The following is a 26,418-nucleotide window of genomic DNA, read 5'->3' on the forward strand; positions in this document are numbered from 1 at the left end:
GCATTAGGTCAAGCTTTATGGGCTATGGGCTATGGGCTTTAATGCTTTGCCCACTATTCAAGCCCAGATCACCCATGACTGACCACCTCAAAATTCTTCAACTCTTTTGTTTCTGCGTGATTTAGAATGCCACTTGCATTCTGCAGACACAAAACACAAAACATTTAAGAATTTCCAATTGTTAAAGGATGTTGATAAATTCGCACCCGTGTAGGATAATTCACACCATTTTAACGTGAATTAAAGTAAAAAATCATTAAAGTCTGCCACAATAACACATACCCTCCTTTAAAGGGGTGCGAATAATCCTATAGGATGTGCAAATTTATAATCACCCTTGTTAAATCAGTAACTAAGCCTACGGGAAACAAAGAAAGAAGAAATTAATGACCAACAGAAACTAGCTCTGATACCATGTTAACTTATAGAAATTTCACTAATCTTGATTTTCTGGATTGATTAACATAATCAGAAAAATGATAAGGATAGAAATCTTAGCTACTAAATCTAGCTTAATTGCTAATCAGCCTAATCTATCCAAAATGCCTATCCAACACATACAGTCCCTCTCAAGCCTCTCCCTACCCTTCTCTCTTCACTTGGTAAAAACCAAAATTCCGTGGAAAAAATTGTAAACCTTCTTTGGTTAATTTGAAGAAGAAAATACTATTAGAATGAACAAGAGAGAGAAATTTGCTATGAAAATATGTGAGATACCCAAGAAAAATTTTGGAAGGTCAATTCAGTGTGCAAAAACGTGAAAGCAAACACTCTAAATTTTATTCACCTTAACACATCTACTACTATACATCCACTAGTTTCAATTTAGTTTGGTAACCACGTCCAAGTAAATAGATAGAAACAAACTCTTCTATACTAATCCTCTAAAAAATCCTAAAGAAACAAGAACTCTCCAATACCTATCTAATGTAAGAGAATTTAAATGATGGGTGGCCGTGAAAACACGTGAACTCTCCATATTCAGATCAGTTCAGATCGGAGAGTTAGGATCATCCTATGGAACTGATTTTTAGGGCACAATCTATTTACGTTGTGCCCAAACAGATGAACGGTTTGGATCATTGAAAAAAGTGGGCCGTACCTTTAGACTTCACGTGTTTTCACGGCCACCCATCATATAAATTCTCCTAATGTAAAACAAAACACAAAAGCAAAAAGAACTCTTTGACTCACGTTCACAAAAATTTTCATGGTTGCTAAAATGGCCTAAAGTGTCTAAAGTTGGGGAAAAGCATGTTTTTAAAGAAGAATTGGTAGTGACACCCATAATTTTAGGCATTTTGCACCATGTTAAGTTTGTCTCAATTTCTTGCTTTATTTCTTCACATATAGGACAAAATAACATGGATATCGTGCATAATTTTAAGGACTTCATATACAAATCCCCTTTTAAACCATATATTCCTCAAATTTTTTTTTTATTTTTTTTATGGGAAATGCTAAAAAGAAAGTCACTTCTACTCGGATGGAAGTTATGGAACGACGATTTCACATACATGCTCTCCAAGCCCCTTAATAGGGGCCCAAAAATTGCCTAGAAAGAACTTTTTACAGCTATTACAATACTAATGCTATCAACATCCAATTAGAAAGTGAGTAGTAGCGTTAATGAAGTGGAGGATCAAGCGATTTTGCAAGGAATTTGATTGGTTTACTTCTAGGAGTTTGATGACATTGTCGTTGAAGGAGACTCGTTAAATGTTATAGGTAGCTTAATAATAGAACACCCTTATACACACAGATTTGCGGATGCAATTAAGAAATTCAAGAGCACATTGGTAGCCAAAGAGTTCATTACTAGAGAATTCAAGAGCACATTGGTAGCAATTAAGGAATTTGCTAGAGAATTTTGTGGAAAGGCATTTTGGGGCTGACTTTTGCATAATAAGACAAAATCTGCTGAAAAGTGGGCCTGTGTGGCTGTTGTCTCGTGCAAAAGTCAGCTGTGAAATGCCTTTCCGTGATATGCCCTAGCAAATCCTAATAATAATTTCATTACCCTTTACAAAAAAGTGAGTAGTGCCATTTTCAATACATGGTAGAGAGGATATCAGTCCTCCAAAGAGTCAAGTAAAATTAGGGGTGCAACTCGGGTCAGGTTGGGCCGGTCGGGTTGAGGCCTAACCCGATGAACCCATTTTTCCAACCCAACCGACCCAACCTGAGTTCCAACCCGGCGGGGTTCTACCCGACACAATCCGAGGAACAATTTCCTCAACTTAACCCAACCCAAACCAACCTGACCCGATTTCCCATATTGAATCGGCTTTAGACCATCTAAATATGTTGGCCCCACTCGTACTACTGCTGCAAGTATTTTTCCTCTAAAAATCAGCATGGATGTCATACAATTCATCTAATTAAGACACTAATGGATCCAAGTCAGAAATGAAGGGTCGATGATATAGTGATGCACAAGTTTCTAGTTAAGACACTAATGAATCCACTATACAAAGTCAGAAATTAGGTGGATAAATGTAGATTGAACACTACCATAAATATTGCTAAAATTTGAAAAATAAAAATAAAAAGAACGTACCAGAAAATTGTCGGGTTACAATTCAGGTCGGGTTGCTCGATACGCCAACCCGATTTCCATTCGGGTTATAAATTCCCAACCCGCAACCCAACCCAACCCAAAAAAATTCAACCCAACCAGCCCAAAAATCGGGCTGAACAGACCCGAGTTGCACCCCTAAGTAAAATATCTAAACACGGGTTTGTGTTATAATATTAGGATTGATTTATGGGTTAGGAAGGAAATGTATGATAAACTCCAACATTTTCCTTATTTTGGAACAATGAAACTTCAATCGGACTTTTAAAAAAATCTAACAACATTAAGCTGAGTAAGCATCCACAAAGAAACATAGTTGCAGTCTTTCAATCACTGTGAGAGAGAAGACATCATTTAAATATAAAAACGCCAAAGATTAGAAAACTGTGTGAGACACATTGCACAAAAAACATGAACTCCAAAAAAGAGATCCCCTCACTGCATATATATTCAATGTAGCAGAGGCAGACAAGATGATGAACCAGTGAGAAGGTGTGAAGGAGAAACCCAACATATCTCAATTTCCCAACACCCACTTTGAATAAAAAAACACCCCTCAAAAAAACAGGTTGAGTTTTGTAAGTGCTCTTAAAGCTGGACCATAAACTATTCACGTGTCTCTGCAATAGCATTTTAAATTGGTGAGATATAACACAACCATAACAAGATAGATATTTCCATGTGAAAGGCCTGAAATCTCATCCAAATCTATCAGTTGGGTCCTGTCCCTAGTTGCAACCTCAACCACAACTATTTATTTATTGGAGTATCATACCTAATCCATCATAGTCTATAGCCTCCAACAACCAAAGGCACTGATGTAGCCCACAATATCAAACCATTTCAGATTCAGAGATCCAAGAATCCAACAAAATAACAGAGTTTTATGTTCTTGACTTTCTAAAAAAGCATCTTGCTTTTTGGTGGTTATTATCATCCACAGAGTTCCTACATTATGATATATATGATACACTCCACTTTCTTGTGTGGTTTCAACTTCCATTATCTCTTGCAGTCTTGCTTTTGTCTGCATGGGTGGATGGCATCAATTTCACTCATCCACAAGTGTACCAAATATTGTTCCCCCAAATGCCAAGATCTCTACCTAAAATGCTAAATGCCGACAAAATATGTGGGCATTTTCTAAAGTTTGAAGTAGGCACAATAATTGCTATGATGTCTGTGTGTTAACACTGACATCCACAAGTTCATGAGTTATTTCATATTAAAATACCCTTCAATTCTAGATATGCATGCACGCGCGCGCGCACACACGCGCGCGCACACACATATATATATATATATATATATATATATATATGTGTGTGTGTGTGTGTGTGTTGGTCTCCACGGCAATTAAAACATCTTCAATTCTAGATTTTATATGCCAGTTTTGGTATGCATATTGGTCTCCACGGCAATTAAAACATCTCAATTTCGATCATAAATTTTGGTAACTACCATGTAATATTATGAAAGTTTATAGAGACTCGTGTAGATTAATGATGAAAATATATAAGATGAAATTTCAATACACTTAAAAAAATCTCATAAGAAATACAAAATTCCATAATGGTTTAACAACATCAAACACCTTGCAAAATGCTTTCTTGTGCATGCAAAAAACAGTGGGTTCATTACAAACTGAAAATATATGCAATATATAATAATACAATAGTATGAATTGTGTTCTTTATATAGTTGTCCATTGTGTTTTTTTTTACAAAAGGGTATATAATTTTTAAACTTTTAATACAAAATTTAATTATTTTATTTATTACTAAAGATTTTTTTAATAAAATAAATGAAATAACTAATTTAAAAAAATCGGCTCTGGCAATTGATAGATCAAGAAAGAAAACTTACATATAAAAAAGTAGAAGTTAACACGCATATATGGGAAGTTTTGTTTAGATATATAATTTTTTCTTATTTTTAAAGGATCTTTTTTAAAAATAAATAAAATAAATAATTTTTGAGTTTGAAAAAAATCCTTCAATCAGTAGCTAACTCATATAAATATATAGAACTTAAAATGCAGATATGACAAGTTTTTTAAATATATAGTATTTATAAATTTCAAATTCACATATCCATAAAAGTTAAATTTTTTTGCAGTAATCTATGTGCAACTAAATTAAATAAAAAATTAGTCGATAGATTTACATCTCCATTGAAGAAAAAAAATGCATAGCTTGAAAACTGTCAAAATTGAAGCTTTTTATTATTATTGTTATAGATTCGATTGTTGAGGGCGAGCCTTGGCGCAACAGTTAGGTTGCTCCATTGTGACCTGGTGGCCACGAATTCGAGTAAAGAAACAGCCTTTCTGCGACGTAAGGGTAAGTATACGTACATCTAGCCCCTCCCTAGACCCTGCAATGGGGGGAGCCTCGTGCATAGGGGTGCAACTCGGGCGGGCTCAACCCGAATCCGATGGGAAGTTCAACCCGGAAAAAAGTTGGGTTGGGCTGAGCTCGGGTTGGGTTCGAGTTCGGGTTGACTTTTCTCAACCCAGGTTGAGTTTGGGTCGGGTTCGGGTTGAGGGCTTGGCAACCTGACCCAAGTGAACGCGACATTTTTAATAATTTTTATTTTATTTTTAAGCATAAAACCTCGGGTCGGGTCGGATGCGGGTTGGCAAAAAGGCTTCCTCGGGTTGGGTCGGGTTGGAACTCGGGTCAGGTCGGGTTGGGTTCGGGCTGAGCAAATGGTTGCTCGGGTCTGGTTCGGATTGGCCTCAACCCGACCCGAGTTGCACTCCTACTCGTGCACCGGGCCACCCTTTATAGATTCGATTGTTATTTTGGCATATTAATTAAAATTCATACATATATATACTACGTTGATACTGTTTTGGTCGACGCAACCAAAACATCGTTGACATGACCACAATTTTTGTTGAGAATTTGTTATGGTCATACTTCCAATGAATATCGTTTTAGTGGCCACAAAAACAGAAGGTTGCCTGATTTATAGCAAGCATACATAAATTTATACTTGAAATGTAATCTCTACTCCCTTGTTTTGATAATGGGCTCTTTAGTTTATTAAAAACACTTGTGTGATTGATTGTTCACAGGACTTTTGGAATTGTAACATTCTTCATCTTCTTCATAGGAGAATAAAAGGTACAAAAATAAAGAGAGGAGTGTCATTATCAAATGTGAGATGTTATTTCCTTACACATACCTAACTCCCATGTATGTAATTACGTGTATGAAATCTGAATTCAATAAGACTTTGAAGGGCCATGACATCATTGTCAAGAAGAAAAAAGTAAGTTAGGCAAATGAGCACTCACCAAGAAGTTGACTTTGTAAAATATGTAATTTTAGAGTATATAAAGACCACCACCACTATCCATCTCTTAGTATAGCCAAGTAGCCAACCAAACAAAGAAGCTATCCAGATTTTTTTTGTAGATCAGAAAGCCTTTCATCTCCATATGGAACACAAGCCTTTGCTTCAATTGCTGATACTATTTTTGGGTTTTTCATATCTTGTGTCCTTGGGTGCTGTTCCTCTCTCAAGTAAGATATTGGGTTCTTCTTTCATGGATTTCCATACAAATTTTTGGGTTTGATTTTTGTTATACTGATGAATATGGATATGGGTCTTTCTCTTTACATCGTAGACTTAGATTTCTTATCTGGGTTTTTACTTGCAGGGAGTCTTACGTTAGTGAATCAAGAGGCCACACTTGCAGAGAGGAATGAACAGGTCTCTCTCTCTCTCTCTCTCTCTAGAAAATAATAATAATAATAACTGTGGGGATTAGAACTGGTCATCTAGTGGGGACTACCATGGATGGCCAATTCCGAAATATAAGGATTATTGGACAACCCTAACCATTGAATTTTATGTATTGGAACTATGGGCCCTAAAGCTTTCATGGATTTCTTAATAGATGAACATGGGAGAAACTTTACTGGTGGAAGAAGAATTCATACATGGAAGGATGGAAATTGAGAGCAATGACTATCCAGGATCTGGAGCAAACAATCGCCACGATCCCAAAACTCCTGGAAGAAGCTGAATCCTCTATTTTCAATATCTAGGTCTCAAGTGATATAAGGCAGGCAAAGTCATGGCCCTCATCACAATTATTTTTTCTAGAGTTCTCATCTCTTTAAGCTATATGTAATCAGAGTTTGGTATAGATTTAGACTTTTCTAGTGTGTGAGTTTAACTTGTTTGATTTGATGTAACTCTTTTTTTTTAAAATGTAGGGTAAATTGACGTGAGTGTTAGAATTAACCAAAGCACTTTGTAATAGACTAAATTAAGTTCATATTTATCTCTATAGTGTTGATTCTCCCCTCTGAATGCTATTTCCTTCTATACTAGGTCTCTATTGAAGGTAAGATATGGTTTGAAAAATTAAGGGGCCATTGTAAGGAAATAATTTTTTTTTAAAATGATGCAAGCCTAATTAGGACTGAAATTTTCCTAGAAAACAAGGGAAATATTTTATTTGAATTCTGTTTCTTTCGACGATGCCCTTTATACTTAGGGGGGAAGTAATTCATGGAAAATAAATGATTTAGCAGGAACCATTTAAAAAAAAAAAGTGAGTTATCTGGAAAATTCATTTTCCAGCAAGAAAAATTTCCCCTCCATATATCCAAACAGCCTCTAAAGAGTATGATGCCTTTTCCAAAAGACTCAAGAGCCACACATTTGGTTTGTTAGGCATTTGGGTTGGTATCATGGTAATGACATGAGTGTAGCAGGAGACATGATGAATCAAGGGGCCAAAACTAAAAGAAGAAGATAAAGGAAAGCATACAAGCAAGCGACAGTTGCAGATGGATAAAAATTAGGTCTAAGTAGGTTTGCAATTTTCCTTAAAAACAGGAATTTTTTATTTTGGAATTTTTTTTTTACAAACATTGAAAAATTCATTTTCCATAGAAAAAATTTGATAGAAATTTTTTTCCCATACATCCAAATGGCCCATAAGAGTTCTCATGATATGCAATGATTTGGTCCACCCACATGAATTAAGATGACTCAGATCATTTGGGATTGCAGGAATTTTCTGGGAAAGTTTATAACATAAAAACTTATGGGAAATTCCTTGCTTTTCCATCGTTTGATTAGGCACGGAAAAAACTTTCCGAAATTCCATGCCTTTCTATGATTACACATTAAAAAGGGTAACTTGAGCCACCTCAGTTCAAGTTTTATTTGCAAGGACCTTTAATATATAATGATACTCCTAAAACATCTCATTTCTCTCTAAATTGTGGAAACAGAAAAATTCCTATGAAATTTCGGAATCGATTGGGATCGCATGAAATGCTAGTTATTTCAAATCTGTAAATCCTACAAGGATTATATGTCTAATATTATCTTGTAATCTTGGGGGACATCTTGTCCCACCCCGATTATAACAAATTGTCATCTTTCAAAAAAAAAAAAAAAATGTTCATCTGAAAGAATTTTCTTCAAGAAATATTTTTCCTGAAATCAAAACAAGGCCTAAAGTCATTCTCATTGGATAATCTCAAAGATGGCTTGCAGTCGAGAAAAAATAGGCAACTTTCCTCATTTAGGAGATCTGATAAGATGGTCAGAAATGTCCGCTTAGAGTGGTTTAGTTTGTCCAGATCAACTTGGCATCAGGGTTATTTGGCTTAACGATCCCTAGTCAAATTGGACTAAATCTAATTTGGATTTGTAGGTCGGTCTGTCAATGGACCCAAATATTCGGACAAGAGAATATGAAATTCTGAGCTCTCAGAAATGAAAAGGGATCTGATTTTTTTGTATGTATCTGAAATGAATCCTAAGTATTTCCTTAGAAATCATATGGAAATCCTTCTTGAAAAAAATCACAAATAAAACCAATCCAAATAAGATACACCAGCTAGGATTTCATGATTATTAGTGATTTTAAACTTGTTTATTTTCATTGCTCTTCCTCACTAGAGCTTAGTTCATATAGTTGGTGTGCGTTCTAACTTAAGCATCGGAGGGTCCCCTGACTCCCTTGGAGTCCAAACTCCAAACCCTCTACTCATCCACTGCAACCAAGCCCCGCACAGGACCACCTCATCCTTCGGGCTTCAGCCCAGATTTTGAAATCAACAGTGCATCATGACCATCCAATCACAAGCGAGAATCATGATCAACGATGAAATCTACAAAGATTATAATTTAAGAGTTTTTATATTGTGCGCAAAAGTCAAGTCCCATGCTGGCGGTACCGCCTTGATATTTGATCAAACAGCAGCCCACTTTTAAGGGGGCCGTTGTTGGATCAAACATCAAGTGTGGTACTTTTGACGCTACCACCCACACGGGACCATATACTTTCTCATAATTTAATATCATAGAATTATGCATGACATTTTACATTCGTGTAGTTATTTATAAGACAAGCTTCTTGCATGATAATAGAAATAGGTATCAATTATGTACATATAGGTAATGGTCCACAAAACATTTGATATGAAACACGTCGTACCATGAGTGAAGTTTTCATATGGTGTAAGACCTTAGGGTCCCTTATTTTTCAAAAAGTGCTGTACGGACCACATCATGGGACGATCCAAACCGTCCATAAGATGGAACACAACGTAAATAAGCTGTTTCCCAAAAATCATTTCCATAGGGATGATCCCAACCCTCCTATCTTTAGAGGAACTGCATATTATGGAAACCTAGATCGGAAGGCTAGGACTGTCCTATGGAAATGATTTTTGGGGAAAATCCTATTTACGTTGTGTTCCATCTTATGGACGGTTTGGATCATCCCATAATGTGGTCCGTACAACACTTTTTGAAAAATAAAGGATTATAAGGGCTTTACACCATATAAAGTCTCCCATAAGTGTAACGAGTTTAAAATAATATTGAACTAGGTATCACTTAACTATAACTTATAGGACACGACCTCATCGACTCAGACACTGTGACTCATCATCTCATCCTGATATATGAGTAGTCATGTGCTCATTTTTGGTCTCCTGATGAATAAGACCACTAATCACCTTCCCATGTTAAATTTACTCTTCAAATAGTAAACTTGTATGGCGATGATTGTTACTTAATTATGGATTGAATTAACTAATTATCCTAGTTCCTTAACATGCATCATCATAAGGATGCATTAATCAGAAAGAAAAATAGATTAAAGAAACATAATAAGAAATATATATATATATATATTCGCCCCCCTGTAGGATTATGCGCCCCACTGTTATGTGAATTGTGGGCAGACTTTAAACGCTATTTGACGTTGAATCAATTTTTCTTGATGTTGCATTTGGTGCCTTGAGATTAATTCCTGCAAGCTTGGATCAATTTTTCTTAAAGATTGATTATATCGACAAATTTGTCAATCGAGATTTGGATATAGTCCATGTTGAGTTGCCAAAACATATTATCTGGACTTCATTTTTGCTTAGAGGCCAGTGAAGAACCACAAATTAGTGATCACGAAATCGAGAAATAGGCTATCAGATTGCTCATGGACTTACCAAAAGGATCGACTGTCGTAGCTTGATTGAGTTCTGCAAAGCTTTTGAGCAGCACATGAATTCCTTATCCAATCAAAACAACCATAATCATTTTTGTAATAAGAGACACAGCAATTCCTTAAACCCCTTGTCCCATCCATTCTGTGATCACTCACCTTTTGCCGCCATTGACATCATTATATTGATTCTGGCACTAGGTGCAATAGGGGGTTCTCACTGTTCCTTACTTCAAATTCATTTTCCATGAAGTTTCCGAGCTTCTTCTCTCAGTTTTTATCCTCATTGGTTATATTATATATCATGCTCCTGTTGCTTATGCTGTTGGTGTGGATGTAATGTTTGTGACTGTGATTGCCACATGGGAGATCTTAGATCACCGATATCGGAAATGTGGGAATCCTTACTGTAAGGGTCTTCGTAAAGCTGTTGAGTTTGATATCCAGCTTGAATCAGAAGAATGGGTGAGGTACATGCTTCCTATGCCAAAGTATGGATATGGAGCCTGCCCATTGGAATTAACGCAGGATCATAAGGAACTGGAGGCTGAATTGAAAAGGATGGCACCTCTCAATGGACGCACTGTTCTTATCTTTCGAGCACGTTGTGGATGCCCTCAAGGTAGAATGGAGGATTGGGGGCCTAAGAAAATTCGTAGAATTAAGAAGTAGTTGGGTCATTTTATGTTTTTTGTTGATATGTTAGAGCAATAAACACTGTGAACTGTAAAATATCCAGTGGTTCATTAGTCTCTCCCCACCTCTTTCAAAATAATTGACATCTCTTATGAGAGTCACATGTGATGGGGACTGTTGGATGTCTTTCTCACTGTTCTTGACATACGAAAACCATAATCTTAATTATCCAATTACTACTCAATCCTGCATATGATTAAAGATTGAAAGTTAGTTGATTTGACTGGATGGAGAATTGAATGAACTCATAATTTTGGTACCGTTTCTCTTTGCTGCAATCAGACTGTTTATTTGCACTTCATTTTCTGACCTCATTTTCATTGTATGCATTAGAAAAATAGATAGATCTTTTTTTTAAAATTTAGTGATTTTGTTTGACAAGTTGGTGGTTTTCTAAGCATTAGAAAAGTTTTTGATGTATTGCTCCTTGTGCTATTCTCAGAGAAAGCATACCACCTTGTTTGTTTAGATTTAGCGATGGAAGTTTGATGATGCTATATATTCTGAATGATTGATGGGCAAAACTCACCCCATAAATGTGCCAACACGTTCTGCGGAACTGCTCATGACTACTTATGGATAAAGGTTCATATTCATTTCAGTACCCAAGCCTGATCTATACCCAATATCTTTTGTCCTCGATTCTCAACGTCCTTTTCTCTTGGTTTCTTTCTATTATAGATGCTCGTGTCCTTTCTGGGTAGGTTGCTAGTGAAGACCGATTAAGATGCATGGTAGTGAGATAATTCATGTTTCAGTTTTCTCCATTTAAAACCTATTTTTTTCTAACTTAGCGTATTCTTTTGTACAAGAATTGATTACAACCAATCTGAATAGGACATTTTTTTTTAGATTCGATGTTTTTAGAGAGAAATTGAATCGATAATCCAAGATAGTAAAGAAGTGCAGAAATAAAAACTATCAGATTTGATGTTGTAGCACCATCAATACCTTCTATCTGAAGTTCACAGTAGAGTTGGTAACTGGTTTCTCTTTGGCTGTTTTAGGATCAGAGTGGATTATAGCTAGAAGCAGAAAGCAATAGTGTACTGCTAAAACACATTAGGTAACCGTCCTTTTTGTAAACGACAGCCTCACTGGAAAAAAATTTGGATAACGCTGTGTGTACTGGGATTCTGTTTTTTGCATCACACTCTTTATTCTTAATCTTTTCTGGTAACTACAACCCAAATTCTTTTCTTTTCGTATCCTTTGCTATCTGTTACAATCAATTCTTTATTTTTTATCCGAGATTCCTAACTAATGACCTTCTTGATTCATCCTTGGATTTTCCTACATCTTGTGTTTTTCAAATGGTCCATGATTGACTCTATAATTTGGGATCTCTATTAAAATGCGAATGCACAAGGATATTTAAATTTGGAAGTCCCAAAATGGAACTTATGGCTGTAGAAGTTTTTTTTTTCTCTGGACATGAACCTTTCATTTTATAATTACTATCAACATTCTTTCTGTGATACCATCGTAAGCACACATTTAGGTGGCTCTTAGAGCTATATGTGGGGAAAAAGAAAGGGAGATAATCTTTTCTACTCACTGCAAAACCTACAATTGTTGTGCACGAAAGGAACGTGTGTTGGAACTGGAAGAATCCCTGCGTTAAACATTCACAAAAAGCCAACGATCTGTTAAAATACGAGAAACTTTTCAACATAGACTTGAAATCAGTCTTTGCATCCATTTTAACACAGTTAAAAAATCGAGGGAACGATAGCTATGTTTTACCATGTGAGCACATTCAAAGTCTCGGATTAAAAAAAAAGGGCGGCCCAGTACATGAGGCTCCTGCCATTGCGGGGGGTCCCAGTGCACGAGTCTCCCGCACATTCAAAGTCTCGGATCTGACTTCAAAAATCAAAATTGAATTAGTGGTATAAATGGTGTATTAGTTAATTTTCACAAGTCATTTTGTAAGTCTTCACTCTGTGACTGCAATGCAATACAAGTAGATTGCGAAGCAACTTCAGAAATCACATCATATAAACTTATTATATGATGCTACTGTTGGACTATTATCTAATGGTGGGATGGGTGGTGAGACAGTTTCCGTACTGTTCACAATTGACTGTAAGCACGGATACCGTATAAAACTTGTATATGACTACATGGTATAGATGGTATATTAGTTAATTTCACGAATCACTTTTTAAGTCTTCACTCTTTGTGATTGCAAGAGGGCGAGCCTTGGCGCAACGGTAAGGTTTCTCCATTGTGACCTGGTGGTCATGGGTTCGAGTCACGGAAACAGCCTCTCTGCAAAGCAGGGGTAAGGCTGCATACATCTAGCCCTCTTCAGACCTCGCAATGGCAGGAGCCCCGCGCATTGGGCCACCCTTTTACTCTTTGTGATTGCAATGCGATACATATTGATTGTGGAGAAACTTTAGAAATCATGAATTAAACTTTACTACATAGGTTGATATGTGTCCTGTCATAATATGAAAAGCTACTGCAACATGGTTATTCACAAATAAGCCTTCTACAGGTTGAAATTTGAAACAGTAACATGAGCCTCTTTCCCGATCTCTATTATTCATTTCTACATGCAAACTTCGGTTGCTCTCCAGTCTCTACCTTACGTCTTCTTACTTTGACATCATTTTCATCTTTACCATTTTCTCCTCTTTTGGATTGCATTAATAGTTTTAGATTCATTCTTCCACTTGTGCAAACTCACCTCTTTAATTCCTGCTCTGCATTGCTTCTTTTTTTTTTAATGGCAACTCCTGCTCTTCATTGCTAGCTATGATTACTTACTTGCGTCAACTTCCAAAACTAAAGCAATTGATTTTCAAGTGAAATGGAAAATCAAAAATGTCATTTGCTAATGGACATAACTCTTGCTGCTACGTCTGCCTTGTGATTAACCCTATTAGCTCCATCTGAAACCATTCAAGTTGAACTGTTTGCAACTTGAAGCAGCATCATTTTCAGCATGGGCATTTAGATCCAGCTGTGATTTTAGGTAAGGCAATTGTTGCTCTTTGGATTGCCTCCCTATCTCTAGATGTGCACTTCTTTTCTTGTTTAATTGTTGGAGGAGAGTGTCCTCATCGCTTTCTTTCCATCTTCCCTCAGATAAGGTTCTGCTGCTTTGTTTTTCTTCTTTAACGCTAATACTCATAGATAAATCACTGGAGATCCCTCGTACTGGGAAAACTATCTTTTCTGAAGAAATCATCTTGCTCTCATTCAGGTCTTCGCACCATGAAGGTTCGGTTTCCCCAGGCCGGGAGTCCTCTTCAGTTTCTTTTGGGTACAAGGATCCATTACCATGAAATTTTCTCAACCCCATACTGACATTATTTATTTCTTGGTCCTTTTGGGATACCTCACATGAAGTCAAGCAACTATCCATTGAGTTATCTGCAATCTGGGTTGTTTGTGTCGGCTGGGTGCACAAACTTGGCATCTCAGAAAAGGCAGAATTGAGGCATTCAGTGGATACCTTGGAGACCAACTCAGAGAGTTGCACTTTGGTAGTTTCCAGTCCTACAGAACCCAAATTCTGTCTCCCGAGTGTCTCCTGAGCTTTCTCCAGTACGGACTGCAAGTATTTTCCTTGGGCCTCTATTCGAAGCTGTAAATGTCGCTGCACCTATTTCAATTCAGCACAAATCCTAGTCAGAATGACATTCTCAGTTACAGTATTCATGAACTATCCTGATTTTACAATGCGAAGTATTAGCCCTGATGATTATGACTCTTGAATAGGGAAATATACTAAACTTGAATTCTTAAAACTCTAGCTGCACTTTTCAACATTCATGGATTTGCGATGTTTCATAGTTACTCAACTTTTTGGTTTTTCTTTCACGAAAACTGGAGGCACTACAAATCTACTTTCACAGACTTGAAGATTCATGGCAAAGAATTTAGTTTCTTCAACACTAAAAATCTACTTTCAAAGATTTGAAGATTCATGAAGAAAAATTTAGTTTCTTCAATAAATTTCCCATGAATTACTCTCAGAACCTTTCTGAAATAACATTTAGGTCATGTTTGGCAACCATGAATTTTTCCCATGGAATATTAGTTTATAATGTGGTAAGAGAGGAGTAAGGAGCTTGGGAGAAGTGAGACGTGAGACGGCGAGTAAGTAGAGGGTTAGAAAAAGCTAAAAAGCCAGGAAAAGTAAATCACATTTTGAGTAGAGTTTTTTTCCCTTGTTTTTCAGCCTTTTCTCAACCTCTCCTTATTCACACCCTGTTAGATCTTTCCCTCTCCCGCCGTTTCTCACCCTTGAGTAAACTAATATTCCATGGAAAAAAATCATGATTCCTTTGTTAGGTAACCGTGGGAATTTTTATCAGTGATACATTCTCATGTTTAGAAGGCATTTTGTTCTGGTCGTCTTTGAAAATACTTTGGGTTCCGTTTAGTTTCAAAGATCTCCGTGAATTGACTATCTTCTGAATTTAGAGTTACTTCTAATTCCTCTACACATTTATTTGAATTTTTTATGAGATTTCTGTACTTCTGTCTAAATAATGCAAACCCTATATTTTCTGGCCCTTACCTCAAGCTGTTCATGTATCCTTCTCTGCACCTCAATTTGCATCTGTAGTGCTTCACTCATCTGCAAACTACTGAAAACCAAAATCCTACTGTCAGTGCAAAATTTCTACAGTGAAAGCATTCCAGAAAATTCGCTTTTGTGCCATTACTTGCTTGTCTGGGACCCATGATCTGTATTACTTATAATTCCTCCTCTTTCTGCAGACATCCTATCTGCATCCGACATACAACCTACACCAGACACCAGATAATTATATCATTAGACTCCATTGAGGGAAATCCAAAACTCCAAGAGAACTTTGATGCTATCCTCTTACCGTTCTTGTTACTCCCAATTTTAGTTTGTGCATGAAGATTTTTGCTGAGCCTGTACTTCTGCAAGAACAAAACCTAACTTAGTTTGTGGAAAATAATCATCGAAATCTTTGAATTAGAGTCAAGAACCCTATCCTTACCTGAAGATGGCTCTTTAGGTGGTATAAGGTAAGTCCCGGAATTCCCATGAGCCTCAAGACTGTTTTTGGGGTAGCCTCTGCAACATGAAAATCTTACATTATCTGCAGTTGGTTATGAAATATTTTCTTCTCAAACCATATCCTCTTTCTGTTTCCATTGTGCAATCTTCTGTTTTGGTTTCATTATGTACTTACTGTCTACTCCTCCATGCTGATGGACTGCTTCAATGAAGCGTTTGTGAAGCTCTGCCGTCCATTTTAGTCTAGGCTTGGCATCGGTCGATAGACCCAATCCCGTATCTCCTGCAACATTAGTACTTTGTAGAAACAAATGTCTCTCTGTAGGGACAGATATTCTTGAAGATAGGGAGCTATTCTTGACTTGATGATGATACATTTCCTGTAGTTAGAACAACTGTACTGTATTGAGTCAGTAGAAAAATTGAAAACATCATAACCCTTCCAAATCAAGTTGTGTTTCAGTTAATACCTCTTATTCTCCCTCTTTTTTATGTTGCTACTTGTCTAAATCTGCTTGATACCTGAACAATTTAATGTGCACTATTTCTGAAAATCATCCTATGTTCTTCTGAGTTCTTGCATCCTTTGAAAAATAACTCTCTTCTGCTTCACCCTCACCACTGTTCTGGTATTTGACTTGACGAGTGTGTTCGCAATTGTCATTATTTATAAGGCAAGTTTAGGAGGGAGAATAGAATCTCGAACAAAGCCGACAAAACAATTGGCACAATCCAATCTTCACAGCGGCACGAAAAAAGATCTTGTCCTTCCTGTTTTGGGTATCTGAAGACCATGTGCCACAGCTTCTTTTTTTTAATTCTTACCCAACACTCATTTGAACTTAGGACTACTTTCTGCAGTCTCATCCACCAAAGACTCCATGCTCACTTACACTTTGCAATGGGTACAAGAATAGATCCTTTGGAAACATTGTTTTTTCACATTGGTCCCATGCAGAAAAAGCAGGAACCCTATACCCCTTGAGAGTTATTTTTTTAACTGAATTCTGCAGTATGATGATTTGAAACCTCCTAAGTTCTTCCATTCTTAAACTGACAGGTGGGTGTATAGCTCGAACTAGGATTCAGGATTTATCCCTTTACCCACATCTGAGACTGAAATGCTTTCTTCTTGCCATTTGATGGCATAAATCCTTGTTTTGGGTAGTTGATTTATGATGCTTTCAATATTCTGTGGGATTTCTTTGACAATATGTTAGATTGAAATGGGTATAAATTCCATATTAAAGGTCTGAGATTGTGAATGAGAAGCAGAAGAGTATTCATTTGAGTAGATGAAAAGTAGGATTGGTAGAAGATTCTGTTGACTGGATGCATTCACAGTAGCAGAATTAGATACATTCAAAAGAAAATATGAAAAAAAAAAAAAAAAAAATGCTCCCTTGGGGACTGTTTGAAAGCAAAGAATGGAATAGGTATAGTTAAATATACTCAAAAGCTTACTTAATTTAAGATGGGATTTTTCATTATATTGTTCAAATCCCACTTCTGTTTCTGAATGCTACCAAACAGACATTTTCCACTGTAATTAGTTAATTGCAATGCTGAAAATACCGTTTCCGATATTCCATTCTTTGCCCATTATACAAATTCTTCTGTCACTGGAAAGATTTAAATAGCTACTTTTTGGATTTCTATCTTAATAGAATTTTCAGAAAAATTTTAAAATAGACAGAACAATGTCGACAGATAAGAACCATTAGGGGTGCAAGTTTGGCCCTGTCAGCCGTGACCCGCCCTGAGCCCGAACAGGGTCAGGGCTGGATTTTCCAACCCTGAGGATGGGTCAGGGTTCATTTTTTAGACCCTAACTCAGGTCGGGTCGGGTTGGGTTATGGGTTAATGTCTCGGGTACCCTGACCCGGCCTGACCCTAAGTTTTCTATTATAGAATTGAATCATCGCTGCATGTTTCTTTTGCTAATGTTTTCTATTATCTTGGATTGATGTTTCTTTAGATTATTATTATTAATTGTCTCTGTTGCCCGTCATGTTGTTGAATTCATATTGTCTTATTTTATTCCCTTTCTCCTTTTATTGATCATTTTGTTCTATATGATAAGTGGTTGCTTTATTTGTGGCACTCTTAACAGGTATTTGCACTAGGGTCAATTAGGGCCGGCCCGGCCCTGCCCTGCCCAATCAGGGCGGGCCAGGGCCAGCACTGAGCCCTGTAGGGCGGGCAATGGGTTGAAGTTTTTCGGCCCTGACTCAGGGTCAGGGCGGGTCAGGGCCGAGATAATGGGATCCAGGGTTGGGCTAGGGTTTTGAAAAACCCGACCCTGTTGCAGCCCTAAGAACCATGGTTCTATTATGATAATCTTGTTTTTACAATATAATTGGGTGCAAAACAAGAAAAATTCATAAAATGCAAGTAGGTTTTTTTTTTTATGGCAGAATAATGTGGACAGATAGGAATAGGAGAAAATATTTCTTTTTCATGTTTCTAAGAATCGAATGGAAACCTTTTTCCATTTATATATACTTAACGTAGAGTATAAAGCAGAAATCATTATTCTTCCTAACAAGGACAATGCATGTAACAAATCCTTACTTTGATATACTTGATAAGGGATTTGCTAAGGACCATCGACTAAGGCATTTTGAGGATGAGCTGTTGCATGTGAGAGCAGTCATACAGGCTCAGATTTTGTCTCATTCACTTAATTCACATGAGGTAGCTAGCAAGTCACATTTGAGAAAATTAGGAGAAGCTGTCTGGGACCAGAAAATAAACCATTTATTTCCTAGGCCTTGATATGTATGGGCCATGGATCAAAATCCACCCCCGTTGGATAATCCTAACCCTCCAATTTATGATGGCCACAAATTGGAGGGTTAGAACTGTCCAATGAGGTGGATTTTGCTCCATGGCACATCCATAGTATGAGACATAGCTAAGTCTAAAAAATTGTGTTTTAATAATGTAAACCCGCAGGTCTTGTTTGGCAACCATGAATTCTTTTTCCTTACCCAATGGTGAAGAAAAGCAATAGAACTGACCTCTCAACTCTCTCCTTCTCCAACCCTCCCTACTCTCTCTGACTATTTGATAAGAAATATTCTTCTATGGAAAAAAAATTCCATGGTGGCCAAACATGGATGGTGACCCACTTAGAATTTCGTTGGTTTATAAACCTTTTCCTTTGTTGAATGTTGACCATGTCTATTTTCTTTCGCTCAACAATGATCAACAATCAATTGGCAAAGATTGTTGTGACTTTGGGCCATACCCATCAGCAAATATGGTTTAGGGGAATGTAGTATGTACAGTTTCACTCAGCATGGAACCAGGACCGTGTGTGCCGGTTCATGATGGTCCAACAGATCAACGGTCCTGACAACACACACGTCCCCTTAAGGGACCCACTGGTGATCCTTTTGTACATAAGGAGTTTGAGCTAATTTGGTGTGAAATGTAGATCCTTCTGTACAGAAAATTTTCTTGACTGAGCTAGAAAGTTGCCCTCAAGTACCCAAACTTCACATAGGAAAAGGCATTTTACACGTTAGCAATCTTCTTCTTACTTAGCATCTACACCCACGTGAACTCTATAACTTGTCTATCCAAGTACCACAGAATGAGTACTTTAACTCACTTGGTTCTCCTTTTGTGTTCCGCATTTCTTTCACATATTCTCCTCTAAACATTTATGGAAGCACAGATTCATATTCCTTCCTTAGATATATATATATAGGTCCAACTTGTCTAAATATTTTCACTCAGTCATGTTCTTGTGTTGTTCATGGGCCCCTCTGCATCAGGTTCCAATCTAACTCAACCATAGGTCCCTTTCAGTGGCTTTGAAAGAGTGGAGGAGGAATTGACAAGCAATGTTTACAGAAATGGGTTAGTTATTCTTCAAAGAATTCTCATTCCAAGATACCTTTAATCTAAACGGGATGCTTTCAAAGATAAAATCTTTTCAAAGAACTTAGGTTCAAACATCTAAGAAAGTACTATGCAGGACAAATGTCTGAGAGAAATGGGTAGTACTAATTAGGCAATGATCTAGTGCAGACCTCTTGCACAAAAAAGTCCACATAGGATATTCTTATGGAATGGGATTTGCTTGGGACCATCGCAGAAGGCATTCCGGGGCTGGGCTGCTGCATGTGAGAGCAGCCACACAGGGTTAGATTTTGTCTTAATTCATTTAATCCATCTAAGTGGCTGCTCTCACATGCAACAGCCCAGACACAAAATGCCTTCTGATGGTCCCTAGCAAACCCCTTATGGAATATAATTACCTTCATTTAAAAAGACCCTTGGGAATAGATGAAATGGGAACGACTAGCCCTTCGCTAATTCCTATGTGTTGAGCTAACTAATCCCCAGCAAAGATTGCAAGGAGCTCCAAGAGATAGATTTCACTCCAAAGGCATGCTTGGGGGTAAAACCAAACTAGATTAAACCAGTCATTTTCACTGCTTTTGGTTTGAATAGCTTCCAAGGCACTCACTAAGGAGAACCTCCCACTGGTCGTGGGCTTTCAAATGGGTAGGTCATTCGCGTTTTTTTTAAGGTAAGAGATTACCTGAATCCGGGACAAGACAGATTAGAAGGTAAATGTTGGATCCAATCAGCCTGTAGTTCAGCCATTGATGCCATGATCTAGTATATGATTCCCCTCAGGCTCCACTTTGCGAAGCTTGGGTCGGCCTGCCTAAATTAAATCCAGCTAAGATAATCATATAGATGGTGAAGGTTGGCCCTCTCTTCTTCGAATGCACATGCATGTTTAAAAACTCAAAACTCGGACCTGATGGAGGTTTCGAGTTTAAAAGGTTTATGTTGATGGATGATTTTTCGAGCTTGTATGTACTACAGTTACACCTAACAGAATCAAAGTATAGAGCAAGCTGAATTGATAATGTGAATTTTCAAATACTGGATGAACTAAAACACCAGCATTACTTAGCAACATCAAGCCTTCCATTGCTCCTCAAAACATATCAAGCTAAGTTTGTTGGTAATAATTCTTCACTAATTAATACTCATAGGCATATAGAAAATGAAAAGGGTGGCAAGATAGAAATGCTAATTAGTTAGTAACAAGAGTGGGATCAAAAGAAACATTTAATATAAGTTCAGTTCAGAAAAATGGACACTAATAAGCAGAATGAGATCACCTAATGATGGGATGGATCAGAATTAAGAGCAGTTCATCCTGAAAAAAATTAAAGCGAATCATACATAATGGCAGTGGAAGGACCTTCCTAGAAGGGCTAGGGGCACCTTAAGATGTGACTTTTTGGGTATCCCTAGTATCGGTTGTAAGTAATTTTCCTTTTTGGGCATCCCTACACATTAGCTGCTAAAAGAATTCAGATGTGAATCCATGTGTTGCACCCATATCCCATCACTGTCTGATCAAGGGTGAAGACAAACTACTCCAGCATGCAAGCCAAACACTGGATCGTTTTCCCTAAACATATACTAGCTCATAAAAGCTTAATATACAGCAAAAAAATATCATGACATACAGAAATATACTTAAATCATATAAATAGGTACATACAATACCGAAAACAAGAAAAAAAAGATAAATTAAGGTTTCTTCCTAGTAACTGAATCAACAGACTTCAATCCACAATTTCTAAAAAATTAGAATATGGTGGAGAGATTCGTACTCACAATGGCTAAGTTCATCAACATAAGTAAGCTCATTTTTCAATACACACCTAAGCCGGAACTGTAAAGAAGCATGCACTATAAGCATTACCATATCCCCCAAAACCACATTAGAGAGCATTTATCACCATGTGAAAATTGCATGACTCTAAGAATCCTCAAATTTCTCGTACTGCCAGATGATTTCCACTAATGGGTAAAAAAATTAAGTTGCTAGATGCTCAGAGAGCAGAATATTCCACCCCATAGTTAACAAAGAACACCATTAGGAGAGTCCTTAGCCTTTCGGAAAGCATAAAGACTGTCATGTTAACTAAGTTATCAATCGAGACAATACTTAATAATGCCTACTGAGGAGATTTCTATTCTGCCAGCATAGAGACTCAGGTTAACAAAGATATCATTTGAGACAGTACTTATAATCCCTATTGCTGATCTGCATACAATGAATAGTGTGTTCCTTAGTAATACACAGGTTGCTTCATAAATCCATAATATACTTGTAACCTATAATTGAATGTTTCTTTGGTAAAGTGACTGCAAGCCCTGTAAATAGAACTCCTTCCACCCCAAACCCTAAACCCTAATACCCTATAAATAAAGCATCTTCCAAGCAAAAAGACTGCAGATCCTATAAATGGATGTTTCACATGCCCTCTTCTCTTGTAATCCTGAGAAGTGATGAAACCATGTTCAGATTCATTGAAGTCCGATAAATCTAGGTGGAAGACCCAATCCTAAATCACCCAAAAAGCCCTATGCCAAGCCAAAAATAGTCCATTTATGAATCCAAAAATACTAAGAAAGAGAGAATATGATCAGCATCAAAGAGCAAATACACTTCCTCTGCAACAAATCCATTTACCCATTTCATCTCCAATTTAATTTTCTCTTCTGCATAGTGTAAAGACAGTTTTAATATTTCTCCCCAGCTTTTTGAAATATGTGTCAAGGTAACATTACAGGTTACACCATGGCAAATCATGACCATTGCTACTAGGCAACCCACTGTATTCATTGGGCTTGAATTTTGTAGTAGTTACCAAGTAGATTCGGAAAGCCTAAGATTTTTTTAAAACCCTATGCCATAGTTTGCCACTTATTGCAAAATTAAGTTGCCTCCAGGCAATACAAAACAAAATATAAATAACAACCAACTTTACTAAAAAGCAAAGTATAAATATCAACCAACAATTGAACAGTCTTTACATTCACCAAAGAGTTGAGTGGGCTTCTTTCTTATGATTCGTGAAATACTGACTTTGCCTACCTTCCACAAGAAAGTAATCCCTTAGAAAGCTCAGAAAGGGCCTAAAAATTGTAAATGGCATCAACTCACTAAAAATAACTAGCAAGTAGCAACTAACAATGCTGTGATATCACCCATATGTGTTCTTCCATTTGCACAGATCATATGAGTGAGGAGATACTGGAATAGGGAAAAACCTTCAGAAATCAAGAATGTCCCCTACCAGCAAGCTAAGAGAACCTATCCCAGTTGAGTAGTACTGTGGCCTTCAACCTGGGAAGCTTGTTTAAATGGGCATACCTTTTAGACATACCTGAAAGGAAGAAACGTCGACTCGATAAAGAAATAAGATGAAATGGCAAGTATAGATCAGATCTATTAGACTAGCAGAAGCACATGATGAATGCATAGAGTAGAGGAGTTTGAATAATACTTATTTTAATTGCTACCAAAGTAATTATCATATATGCTTAAAATTCTTTCTCGTCCCTAGCATGGAAAGATTAAGTTCAGCAAATGAATGGACACCCGTCTAGGAAATATAGCCATATAAGCAACAGATATTTCTTGCAAACATATGCAGCGACAAACAGACGAAATATAAATTCTCTTAGTATAGTCTAACAACCCTTCTTTCGTAACAAACTGCTTAATACATGCAAATATAAGCATGCTAGAAGACACCCACCCACACCTCTTACCATCCCCATTAATGTGGATGAGCATGCAAACTTGTGAACATGTCAGCAGAGCACACAACCACCTGAAAACATATATGCAAGTGCATGCACCCATGCATTCACCAAATGGTCAAATGAGACAAATTCTTTTTATTCTTCAGTGGCTTGAACTCATGAGTCTGAAAAATCTCAAAAAAATGATATAGGGAGACAAGTTAGATTAACAAAATCAGCCTCTCAAACAAGCAGAAAATCCAATCACAATTTCCCAGTGTGCATAGGGTTCTAGAGCTGAAGTTAAAATCCACTGATTTCATATTGGCTCTCCAAATTTCAAGAAAGAAAAAGGAAACTAATATGATCTGTTCTTCGAGACTCCAAATCTTTAAACAAAAGATTATGTACATAATAGAGAAGGAAAAGCAAGGAAGAAAAAGATGGACGCTAAAGGAATAAGCTTTAATTCTCATCTGTATGAGTACTTCCTGGTGCTGTCGATGAGGACGAGGGTGACGAAGAAGAATTTCCACCACTCTGAGATCCTGAAAAAGAAAACAACCCATTAAATGGCCACCGGACTGAAACCCGAAACCGTCTCCCATTTCCATTTTCATTTATATTTTCATTTCCACTTTCTCCAACTACTGTCTCTCCACCACCACTGCTCTCCACCCTGTTATTGTTATTCTCAGACGCGTTTTGATCTTTCGAACCATCAGTAGGCAACTGAAACCTACAAACTGGGCATGAACTATGGAGCTCCAACCATGGAAAAATACACCCATCATGGAATTTATGTTTACACGGCATTTCTTTAACCTCTGATCCAATATTGAAATCCTCAAGACACACTGAACACTGATAATTCTCCTTAATCGTCACAGTCGGCATTGCTTCGACTGCCTCCTTCTGCGCTGGTGGAGTCCCATATCGGTTAGGATCATTTTCCGCCAGATGTTGTAAAAATAAATCCAAACCAGGCCCGATAAAGTAATCACCGAACGAGCCAGAATTGTTCTGGTTCTGATCAAAGGATCCTTGGAGAATTACAGCCTGATTGAAAGGATTGATCAGAATTACACGCTCTCTATCGTTGTCTCTCTCCCCCATTCGTTCCCTTTCCCTTTCGCTTTCAGCATTCTCGGATTCAGACCCAGTTCCTGCCCTGAGGCCTTGAAGCAACTGAAGAATTGCGGCCGAACTTCTTCGTCTTCGAAGGATTGATTCAGGGTCTCGTTCTCGTTCTCGTTCCCGTTCTGATTCTCCTTGTGGGTCCACTTCTTCTCTACGGAGTCTTCGGCGGTGTGAATTACCACCCATCATTCCGAGTAAGATAGGAGCCCAAAGAGATAGAGCTCTATCGGATTCTAGGTCAGTTTCTTGGTCTCTTCTCCCATCCATTTCTTCCACAAACCCACTTTCGCAAAATGGGCATTTGATCTCTGCCTCCATTACTGGATTTACCATCTGTGAGCACATGTGACACCAGTACCTCGCAACCAGAGCATCACCCATCTCTCTATGGAACTTCCACAGCCCACAAACAGAAACCCTAACCCACGTCAGTAAACAAGAAATCAAGATACAATTCCTACAGATTTCACAACAAAATAGACAAAAATCTCCAAGAAGAAGTTTTTTGTTATCTTCCTTTCATCTAATAGAAATTAAGAACAAGTTCAGGAAAAATGCCAGAAAAGGGGTTTTTGACTAAAAAAACCGTAGAGAGCTTTTTTTTTTTTCAATTTCACCACCCTAAGGACAGAAATATCTCAAAAGAAAGGTAATCTTCCAGTGTTCTTCCCACACATTTAAAAAAAAATAAAAAAAATAAAAATGTTTTGAGACTAAAAACCAACAAAAAAGAGATCTTTATCTAATTTACAGTAAATGGGGAATCTCCCAAAAAAGAGATGTCTTTATTTCAGAGGGGATTTCAAGTTCAAAACAGAGAAAACCCACAAAAGAGAAAAGGAACCTTATCTCCAATTTACAAAGTGGGTTTCATAAGAATTCACAAAACAAAAGATAACTGCCACCCTAAAGAAAGGTCCCCGCCCCGCCCCTCCCCCCCCCGCCTCAAACAAGGAAAAATCCCCAAAACATCACAGCCAATAGACAGAAATAACCAATAAAATTCAAGAATCAAACAGATGTGGAAGAAAAACAGAGCAATCTGCAGAGAAATTGAAACCCAGAAATAGTTAGAAGAGAATAATCTAGAAGAAGATTGAAATCCATTTTTTTAAAAAAATTTGTTCATACATATTATTTAATAGAAGAACAATTGTACAAACAAATTGGGTAAAAGATAAGGACAAATAAGAAATGGGTTTTATTGGAATAAAATTTATTACCTGGAAATGGAGATTGGGTTACCTTTTGATTCTGTAGAAGAAAAGGAATTTGCAGAGAAAGAAGAAACAACCAACGCCTCTTGGTTTTTTTTTTTTTTTTCCTTCTCTCTTTTCTTAATCTTTTTTGTCTAAATTTTGTGTTTTCTATTTCCTGTTTTCTGATTTGGGTGACGCGTTTGGTGGTGGGATTTAGTTTTCTCGGAAAAAGGGGACGCTCACCCAGCCTTACATTTTTTTAAAGAAGAAAATTATTAGTAAAATAATTATTAAACTCTACTTACAAAAATGCCCTAGATTCGTCTAGAAATTACAATATTAGTAGACCATTTGGCTCTGGTTGGTTGTAACCTGTAAGTAGTTGCGTCGTAAAGTAATGGTAAATTAGAAGTTAAGTAGTCAATAGGGGTAATAGTAGTTAAGTAGTCTCCTCGTAGATTAGTGATAAGTAGTGTTTATAGTTTCCTGTTGCGGAGTGCCATTGCCAAAATAATGGATAGTATGGCCGTGTTCATTTCAGATTGTGACAACCGATGTTGAGGGCCCCAACTCATTATTTTGGTCCAATAATCGGTTGGGGTCATAACCATGGGTTGACACAGGTGTCAATTACCAATGAAGAGAGATGAAAGAGAAGAACCTGAGAAGAGTGATAAATCCCACAACTCCAGTAGCAAAAGAAACATGTTTTCCATGTTATTTGGCT

The 26,418-nt window shown here is 37.3% G+C and overlaps 1 protein-coding gene, 1 long non-coding RNA gene and 2 pseudogenes across 9 annotated transcripts; 2 read left to right on the plus strand and 2 right to left on the minus strand.

The window, feature by feature from the left end:
* The first annotated feature begins 5,931 nt into the window (after positions 1-5,931).
* Positions 5,932-6,884, plus strand: LOC143863787 (uncharacterized). Its single transcript, XR_013240983.1, has 3 exons — positions 5,932-6,111; positions 6,249-6,301; positions 6,489-6,884. It is a non-coding gene; the product is annotated as an uncharacterized LOC143863787 (long non-coding RNA).
* Positions 6,885-8,683: 1,799 nt separating this feature from the next.
* Positions 8,684-10,736, plus strand: LOC143863332 (uncharacterized protein At5g19025-like; annotated as a pseudogene).
* A 2,479-nt stretch (positions 10,737-13,215) lies between these two features.
* LOC143864011 (myb-related protein 2-like) lies at positions 13,216-17,808 on the minus strand. Of its 4 annotated transcripts, none has more exons than XM_077374830.1 (7): positions 16,245-17,808; positions 15,950-16,169; positions 15,755-15,831; positions 15,617-15,674; positions 15,449-15,530; positions 15,301-15,367; positions 13,216-14,379 (listed from the first exon to the last, which is right to left on the minus strand). In XM_077374830.1, the coding sequence occupies exons 2-7, from the start codon at positions 16,149-16,151 to the stop codon at positions 13,654-13,656; spliced, it is 1,212 nt and encodes a 403-aa protein (XP_077230945.1). In that variant the 5' UTR covers positions 16,152-16,169; positions 16,245-17,808; the 3' UTR covers positions 13,216-13,653. The 4 variants fall into 4 exon arrangements, with proteins under 4 accessions (XP_077230945.1, XP_077230943.1, XP_077230941.1 ...); XM_077374828.1 differs by having other exon boundaries at positions 15,301-15,370; positions 15,950-16,154; positions 16,245-17,805; XM_077374826.1 differs by having other exon boundaries at positions 15,301-15,370; positions 16,245-17,802.
* Positions 17,809-23,650: 5,842 nt separating this feature from the next.
* LOC143863562 (E3 ubiquitin-protein ligase SIRP1 pseudogene) lies at positions 23,651-25,920 on the minus strand (annotated as a pseudogene). Of its 4 annotated transcripts, none has more exons than XR_013240904.1 (2): positions 25,738-25,920; positions 23,651-24,885 (listed from the first exon to the last, which is right to left on the minus strand). The product of XR_013240904.1 is annotated as an E3 ubiquitin-protein ligase SIRP1 pseudogene, transcript variant X4 (transcript). The 4 variants fall into 4 exon arrangements; XR_013240902.1 differs by having other exon boundaries at positions 23,651-24,910; positions 25,738-25,892; XR_013240903.1 differs by having other exon boundaries at positions 25,716-25,888.
* Positions 25,921-26,418: the final 498 nt, after the last annotated feature.

This window comes from Tasmannia lanceolata, unplaced genomic scaffold, assembly GCF_043159265.1.
Source record: "Tasmannia lanceolata isolate RefF3 unplaced genomic scaffold, GAP_Taslan_0.1 ptg000044l, whole genome shotgun sequence".
NCBI classification, from domain to species: Eukaryota; Viridiplantae; Streptophyta; class Magnoliopsida; order Canellales; family Winteraceae; genus Tasmannia; species Tasmannia lanceolata.